At 40.3% G+C, this 9,118-nt stretch overlaps 1 protein-coding gene across 1 annotated transcript; it reads left to right on the top strand.

Annotated features, from left to right (window-relative positions):
• Positions 1–247: 247 nt before the first annotated feature.
• grtp1a (growth hormone regulated TBC protein 1a) lies at positions 248–9,107 on the top strand. Its single transcript, XM_084359292.1, has 8 exons — positions 248–1,226; positions 3,240–3,391; positions 3,484–3,642; positions 6,051–6,175; positions 6,813–6,909; positions 7,238–7,410; positions 8,206–8,391; positions 8,532–9,107. Exons 1-8 carry the CDS (start codon positions 1,156–1,158, stop codon positions 8,622–8,624), a joined length of 1,056 nt encoding a protein of 351 aa, XP_084215418.1. The 5' UTR covers positions 248–1,155; the 3' UTR covers positions 8,625–9,107.
• The last annotated feature ends 11 nt before the right edge of the window (positions 9,108–9,118 follow it).

The following is a 9,118-nucleotide window of genomic DNA, read 5'->3' as shown; positions in this document are numbered from 1 at the left end:
GGAAAAGCTAGAGCAGATGATACATAATCAACACCCAAAAAGACATGCAAACATGCAACAGACATGTTTGCATGCAGGTATTTATATTATTAGCTGAAGGTGAACAGATGTCTGTATTTACCTGAGCTGCGTGGCGGTGCTGGAGAGGGCGCGGCTACTGACTACCTTATTTGCTGCCTTCACGTGTTGTCGAACAAAGCACAACCGTTAAGTAAAACACGGTGAAACCTTGGGATTGTATGATGTTGGAGTTGCAGATATAAGAGCTAGGTTGTTTGTGTGTCAAAACTTGATATTGCTGTTATATGACAAATACATGCTTGGCTAAGGCTTGTAGAAAATGTTTTTAAATGCCTCTTCTTTAACCTGCGGGCATTTTTTGTAAAGGTAGTCTTCAGTTAAGTCTACTAGCAGTTAGATGTTATTAAAAAAACACGTTAAAAAAGTTTTGAGCAAAGCCAAAGCTGAAAAACACTGCAGCTCCAATTTTATTTCAACGTGAATGCGGCTTAACTCACGGTTAGCCGTCCCATGAGAGCCCTCTCACGGGAGTCACCTGAAAGCAGCATTAGTGCTGATTGACGTGTGTGCCCCGGGGGCTGAGCGTCACCAGTCCAAAATCTTCCCTGGAGTAGTCCCGACATGACAGAAGACTGGGAGTAACTTGAACGAGGACTAGCATTCATGTAGTCATTGTGCTTGGATGTTTTGTTTAGCTAGAGCTACGGTCCGGTCGGTTGTACTCCGAGCAGAAGAAGAGAGGGGGAACCACCAGTAGCAGCAGGTGCATGTGGATGGCGATAAAACTCAAGGCAAACTCCCCTCTCTCCACACGGATTGAACATCGGCGGATCGATAAAACACTTCAAGGATCGAGCTGAAACGGGAGAAGCGTGAGAATGGTTTCCACGGCGGTCCCTTCCCCGAGAATAGCACGTTAATCCTGGGGAAACGAAGCAGCGTCTTGTCCCGTCTCTTCACACGCAAACATGGAGAAAGTTATCTGTGAGGGACGTTAGCGCTTACTTCAACGTTCATGTTCGTCGTAAACTTTTACACTTTTTTGCCTTGTTTTGGAGAGACAACCCGGTGGATACATGGTGAGACTCTAGCACAGATTTATTTTCAGGATAGCACCGGAGCAGAAGAGAGGCAATGGAGAAGAACAACACGACTAACCGGACCCGCTCCCCCGCTGATGGTCGAGCCAAAGAGCGAGTGGAAAGGTAACGCTAATGTTAGCTGGGCTTTGACTGAACAACCGTTTACAACCATATTTTATTGATTTTGTGAGGGCAAAACTAGTTAAGTAACTTACCTGATAAGTAAATCAAGAAGCAGCTAATAACTTTATCCCTCAGTTCGTAGGAATTGGAAGCAATTAGCCAACTAACTACTTTGGACCGTTACCTGAGTCGTTAGCTTTAAGCTAACGCTACTCGTAGAAAACTCCGTTACAAATTGTCGCATTTTAAAATATCGCGATACCTGATGGAGGTTATTCACGGGTTTTTCTCTAACGAAGTTTCGTTTGCAGCGGAGATATGTAGCTACAGTGCAAAAGTCCTGTACTCTGATCATCAATCTGATATACAGTGTAATAATACACTTTCTGTTAGTGTTGTTCAGTTTGCGCACTATAACTATCCTTTGTCATATCACATAATGGTTCAAATAAAACTTAAGATTTAATAACTAATATTTGTATATTTAGAAATGAACCAGTGGATGTATTCTAGGAGTAGACCGACGATCGGACCTGGCTGATTGAAGGGCCGATATTCAGCAATTTCCGATTATCGGTATGTGTAATTTTTCTGTCAGATTGCTGATAAACTAAACTAAGCTTAAAATGTTCTACTTTGGCTCTAATGCAGCATCCTGTCACACAGTGTCCTGCCTACAACAATATCTGTTCACCGGTCACAAGTAATAGTTTATTAGCACGGAATAATCTGTATCTTGAGTAAATTGCAGTTAGTCACACTCCATCACTGATTATTGTCAACTTTGACACTAAGATTTTTATTTTTACTGCTAATGTATATCGGTTCCAATGATTAGTTATCGGTCCGCTCGTTTATAAATAATCTGTATCGGTATTGACTTTATGGTCACTTTGGAGGCTTTTAGAGGTAACGCTAATATGTTTTTCACCCCATTTATATATTGAGGGTAGACTATTAGAAACTGCAGCCTCCAAAATGACCAGAGACTTGAAAAACACCACTTATGACCTTTATGCAGGTAGGCTCTATTGCAGGGCTGTTGTATTAAACTTCCTTTATCTAGCTGCAACTAATGGACTGTCAACTGACTGTATATTGGACTTGGGTGAGCTTGAAAGGGTGCAGTTCATCCATCTTTCTACATGTAGACATAGGCTAAAGCATTTTGTTTTTTTGTAGATGTTTGAAATTCAGCTGTTGCACAGTTCAAACAGACTATGATAACTCAAACCAACACCTGAGATAAGGTGCTGCGTTCACCAGCTCCACACTGATACATCCAGTGTGTGCCCTTGCGTTTGTTGTGGCAACAAATCCATTCTCAGATGAGGGGCATAACGTTTGGATAATGATACCTTTGTTTTCATCCTGTATTTGCAGAGCCATACTAGTTAATGCCTGAACTGTATGTAGTATATACAGTAGGCAAATGGTTTCATGCTGTATATTCTGTTGTTGAACATCAACAAAACAGACATAGTGGCCTGCTACAGCTGGTCTATATGTGCATTTCTTCTACAAGGGGTGACTTTCCTCTTTCAGAGTTAAGCTGCAGGGGGATTATCGTGTTACCTAAGCATTAGGTTGAGCCACCAACACCCACAACTTTTTCATCTATAGCCAGATTGCAGATGTACAGTAGGTAACGTAGATTTAAACGCTATACATGAAAGTTTACATTTACAAAATGGAACCATTGGTCTTTCCTTTGTGCTGAAATGGCTTTATCCAATCTAATAATACTTTCACTGTGCAGAGTAAGTGGGATGACAAGGCATAAATTCTATCAAGGCTTAAAAGTAAAATGAGACTGGACTAATAAATGACTAAACTCTGGCAGCCATCATCAGAATTACATTTACATTACATTTACATTTAAAATGTAAATGTAATGTTAAATGTAAATGTAATTCTGATGATTGCTGTGATTTACTGACTAAAAACAATCCTTTTCCTTTTGATGTGTTTCATTAATGTTAACAGTTTCTAACTTTGTGTTTTTTGACTTAGTGTGGATCCATATGGCTTTGAGCGCTCTGCAGACTTTGATTATGACTCGTATGAGGAGCTCATGTCTGAGTATCTAGTTGTGCTCACCCGACGAACCATCAAGTGGTCCAGACTACTCAAGGGAAAAAGCAAGGTGCAGAAGAATGTAAAATGTGAGTGTGAAAACTGAACACACCAGTATCCCCTCTGAGTGAGTGCACGCTGTAAAACTGAACTAAACCTAAATGTTCCCCCTCTCATGCAGTAAAGCGATATGTACGCAAGGGAATTCCTAATGAGCACCGTGCTCGGATCTGGATGGCAGCTAGTGGGGCTCAAGACCAGTTAGAGAAGAACCAAGGGTACTACCAGTCCCTGCTGGAAGGCCAGCACGACCCAAAGCTGGTGGAGGTCATACGTACAGGTAAGGCAGTTTCTTATTCACCCTTATGCTCACTCAGACCACCTTAAAACTCTGACACACACCAAGGCCTAGTCTGCATGTACACGGGTATTTTTCTTTCTGTTCTATCATTATGTTTTCAACGTCAGTTTGTGTCTCTCTGAAATATCAAATATAACATCCATTCTGTCAATGTACAAACTGAGATACTCCACAATATGATAACACGAAGGCCAATCCGAGTTCACATTTTCAAATAATGCGGACATACTTGAACTGATGAGACCCAGATAGGAAGCAACTTGGATGTCTGCTTCATCGTTTCCGAAAGTCTTAGTTTCTGCCCGTCCAGACATAAACAGGGACTAATCAGTTTCTGAATATCTTCACCCTGGAAGGAGTTTTCCACAAAGTCTGTTTTCAGTTACCTAAAACAGCTCTACGAGTGTACAAAAGGCCAAAATGCATAGAAGTGTTTAGTGTCAACCTCAGAGAACTAGCCCAAGTCAAGATTTACAGTGCACTTGAACCTCTAACTACATGTCACCCCTCACTGGGGGAAAATACATCTCTAGTTCTAAGATTATCATTAGTATACAAAACAAATTAGTTGAATGATTTCTTGTCAATGTGAATCTGATTAAAAGTCTTGTTTTATTGTATCTCTTGAATAAGAAACATGAATGTTTCTGATTTTAAAGGTTGCAGTCAGCACTGTGTGGTCATCATCTGGTTGTCGGAGATGAAAAATGTGTGGTGACTGCACTAAATAAGTAAACAAATAGATTTTGTTTGAACACAGAGTCAGAGAATTCTTTCCCTCTGACTGCCTCTGTGGTTGATCCAGTATGCTGATTCTGCTGAACGTTTTTGATTAATGCTGACTATAGTCAACTGTGCCAGACACACTACAAACCCTGCAGGCACCAGTCAGCCACACAGGGCATAATGATGCCCAACAGTTTGATGTGTCAGAGAATTTACGCTTAGCATTACAGAATATTGTAATATAATATCACAGACGTTCATGTTGAGTGTGACACATTGAACCAGATCTGCTACCCTGTTGATGTTTCCTTGTGTGGGATACTGACAGGGCATGGACACATAAACAGCTAAACATTAAAAGAACACAACAGACTGGGTTGGTGGGGTGTGTTCAGGTACTGGTGAGAAGATAAAAAACAATCCAGGAAGGGCAGTTTGTGTGATGGATCAGATCAGATGCAAAAACGCTACATATTAGAGGCTCAAAATATGACAAAGGATTTTACAACACTGGAAAATGATCACAATGTCAGAGCTGTGCTGGCTGGCTGTGTTTGATTAACCAATGCTGTACGTTTCTGGGTGACTTGGCATCGTATTGCTTCAAAAGTTAGTGCTGCAAGTATGTGTATCTCTCCACCATCTGCTACCACCCTCAAATTAGTATTTAATAACTGGTAATACAGTTCATATACAGTATTTGAACTAGGTGCTTATATGAGAAAGTGGAAAATAAACAAACAACACAACATACATACAAAAAAGTCGTTCTAGCTTTAGCTGCAGTATCACACATGTCATCAAAAGAACACATAAACAAAGGTTATTTAGCAATTAAAACGTGCAGTCAGACATAACTTGAATACAAGACTGACAGCTATTTCAGTTGTAAAATCCGTCTCTGTGGTTCTTGCTCTCATGCTCCCAAAACAAAACAAACACCACTAAGCATTAGTGTTGCCAGTAATCTAGAATTACTGAAAAATGTAACTTTGATACAATACCTTGAAAAATATTGAAATTTGATACTATGGAGAAAACATTGAGGGCGTGAAATTCTTTATTGAAAAATAAATATGAGAAGGCTATAAAATGACGAGATGCAACATTTCATGGCTAATATGAGAGAACAGAAGAAAGACTGTAGTAACCATTAAATCACACGTTTTTAAAAAACAAAACAAATAATGTTTGTGCGTCAACTTCCTGTCTGAGAGAAGAGAAAGTGCAGCTGGTACTAGTGTATCGATACTGCAGAAAATGAGTATTGAAACAGTTCAAACATTAAGTATTGACATGTATCCAGTGTTTCCTCTATAACTGTTTTGTAGCAGTATTGGCCACAGAATGGTTTTGGTATTTGTTCCATGTCTATCTGTATTGGTCTTAGTTTTGATTGTAGTACTACAATTTTTGTTATTTGATCATGATTAAAGGGCTAGATCTATACACTAGGCCTTATGCTTGTTTGTGTCAGGGAGTTTTTGTTATGTTTTGATTTGTCATCTTCTAGACAATAATGTTCACTTTCCCATTCTATCTAGTTGTGGTGGTAATGGTCTTACTGTGGTGGCCCACAATTTCTGAATAAATGTAGAGAAACACTGGGATACATCTCTTGATATTTTTAACACTACTAAGTGTCTGTGTTCATCTTTCAGACTTGCACAGAACATTTCCAGACAACATCCACTTCCGCAAGACGTCCAACCACTGTCTGCAGAAAGCTCTGTACAATGTGCTGCTGGCTTATGGTCACCACAACCCAGCTGTGGGCTACTGTCAGGTAATATTGCTAAAGATCTCAAACCTTCTTACAAGTGAGACAGAGATTTCAGAGAACAGTGTGAGAACATTGTGTATTTTCAACTTGGTAATATTGGCTAAAAAAACAACATAGTGTTTCATATTGATTCCTTATTTTTTGTAGTGCTGCGTAACTGGCCTAAATATGTACTGTAATATTTATTAACCATAGAAGAAGCAGCAGTGTAAATGTAAGTGTGTGGCGGTATTAACTGTATATCCAAAGTGTGGGGGGTCATCAGTCTGTGGAGTGTTTCTTTAAACGATTATACAACACAAGTCCTAAGAAAGGCTGTTTGTGTCAGCTCAGTGTGGCCCTACGGTAATCATTAACATTTGAAAGGCAAATTTTATTCAGCAGACCATATGCAGCTTAATTTGCAATTCAAACAGGGCTGTGTTGTTGTTGGTTACATATTATAAAAATAAAACTAGAACCCATCCATCTGTAGTCATACACCGGTAGCCTTTTTTAGTTTCATTTCATGTCGAGTGTACACTTACTCCTCACTCACCTGGATGCTTTATTAAAGAGCTCTCCGGTCTCTAATAAAACCTGTTCAGGCAGGATCTTAAGACTCATGCGTAACCTGAGTGTGTCTCTCTTTTGTCTGTAGGGGATGAACTTCGTAGCTGGGTATCTACTTATCATCACAAGAGATGAGGAGAAATCCTTCTGGCTGATGGATGCACTACTCGGGAGAATTTTACCAGGTGTGTGCGTGTATGTGTGTACATTAATTTGCCATTGTTGTGGTCTCATGACAGGTGTGTGTGTGTGTGTGTGTGTGTGTGTGTGTGTGTGTGTGTGTGTTTGTATCAGGGCTAGGAATAATCCCCCAGGAGGTCACATGTTCTTTATCTGTCTTAAAAACCGACAGCACGTTTTCATTTGTGTCTTGCACTCACTCAAACGATGAGCTGTTTTGTGTAAGACAGAACAAAAGGAAATGTAATAATTTGACTGAAATTGAAGCTGTTTTTCTGTTTGCAGGTAATTCAGAGCAATGCATAACTCACAAAGATGTGTATGTGGTTACAGACTACTACAGTCCAGCCATGCTGGGGCTGAAGACGGACCAGGAGGTGTTAGGGGAACTGGTGAAAGTTAAAATCCCCGGAGTCTGGCAGACCATGGTGGATCATAATGTCATGTGGACCCTGGTGGTCTCCCGATGGTTCATTTGTCTCTACATAGATGTTTTACCAGTAGAGGTGAGTGCTTACATGTGTATTTCATGGTGTGATCAGGAAGGAAGTCCTTCCATTAACACTGCAATTTATTTGTTTAACCTTCAAAAAATGTCAACATTTCTGTATTCAGAAGTGACAATAGAAATAAGGAGCAATAAAACTTGAAACATGTTTTCTGTTAAAAGGTTCTTCTACTGTGTCAAATAATGAAAACTCTGTCAAAGCACACTAGTCCAGCACTGATTTTAGTGGATTCAGAGAAAAATAAGACTCTCTTCTCTCCTTCTCTTCCAATTTGGAGTGGCTAACACACCACGTACCTCAGTCCTTGGTTTTGCTAACTTCCTCTGTTGGCCTGGGCAGGACTGCTATGTTTGTTCTCCAAATACACATGAAGCTCCAGTAGAAGGGTGTAACACCTGCAGAGGTTCATGCTTTTCACTCGAGAGTTCAGCCCCACCTCCAGGCAACAAACCAACCAGTAGGATATCCTACTATAGCAAAGGACATAATTTCCTCACTAATATCCCCACCTCAAGATTGATTCAGGGTTACTGCTATAGTGGCTAAACTGCGACTCTACTTCAGAACAGCATCCGAGTTAGAAATTTCAAGATACGGACAGAATTTTAGTTTAAAACATTAATAAAATGAACCAACATTATCAACAGTGTTAAGTCAAAGATGTCTATGTACTTAGTTGCAGAGATGTAGAACACACTACAACTGAGTGTTTGTTGTTGCAGTCTGCAGGTTAAACTCCATATTGTGCATGGCTCTGGTTGGATTAACTTCTTTGTTGTTGTTCTTCTGCAGACAGTCCTGAGGATTTGGGACTGCCTGTTCTACGAGGGCTCTAAAATCCTGTTCCGTGTAGCCCTGACACTGATCCACCACAACGAGGCTCTGATCCAACAGGCCCAGTCGCTGCCAGACGTCTGCCAAAACTTCAAGCAGATCACCCACGGACCATTTGTCGAAGAATGCCACACGTTCACGCAGGTAAAACAAAAAATGAGGTCTCCCATCACTGCTTGTCATTGAAAGTGTAATTTCACTGGAGGAGAGATTGTGTAAAACAAACATCTCTTGTGATTTGCCCTCTTTAATCACATAATCCTGGCGTTTCCTGCCTTTCCTAGAAAATCTTCACTGAACCAGGAAGTCTCTCCACGGCAACCTTGACTAAGCTGCGGGCGACGTGTCGATCTCGTATAATTGCAGAAGAATCATGAACCTGAACTACCTGTTGCTTCGACTCAATACACATTCCACTGGGATGAGCGCCCAGCAGCTCATTTGCACCTTTTCTTTTCTACTGACTACTACAATCTGTATAGTTTTTCTGTCTTGAACATATTTTGAGATGATCATACAGTCTAACTGTAAATACTTGGTTCAAGGAGTATATTCTCAGAAATGTGCTGTAAGCTGATGATTCCATTTAAGATTAACATGTAGTTTGTCTTTGAATATGCACTTTACTCCAGAAAGTCAGAGACACTGTTGAGAAAAAAGCTTGGCGATGAAGGTTTGATAAATTATGTGTTGCATACTGTAAGAACAGCCAAGAGGAACCTGCCTACTGCATTTCACAGTAAATGGTAAATGACTGACTAAATTCCATGCTGGAACGACCTGCTGTCATAATCGAATGTGACTCCCTTTATTTTTTCAAACGATTAAAAAAATACTTACTGGTTGTTTTCACGTTTGGAGACAATGTTGT

Source organism: Pagrus pagrus, assembly GCF_965226575.1.
Source record: "Pagrus pagrus genome assembly, chromosome: 1".
NCBI lineage: Eukaryota > Metazoa > Chordata > Actinopteri > Spariformes > Sparidae > Pagrus > Pagrus pagrus.
Note: the sequence above shows the minus strand (reverse complement) of the source record. Positions and strands in the feature narration are given on the sequence as shown.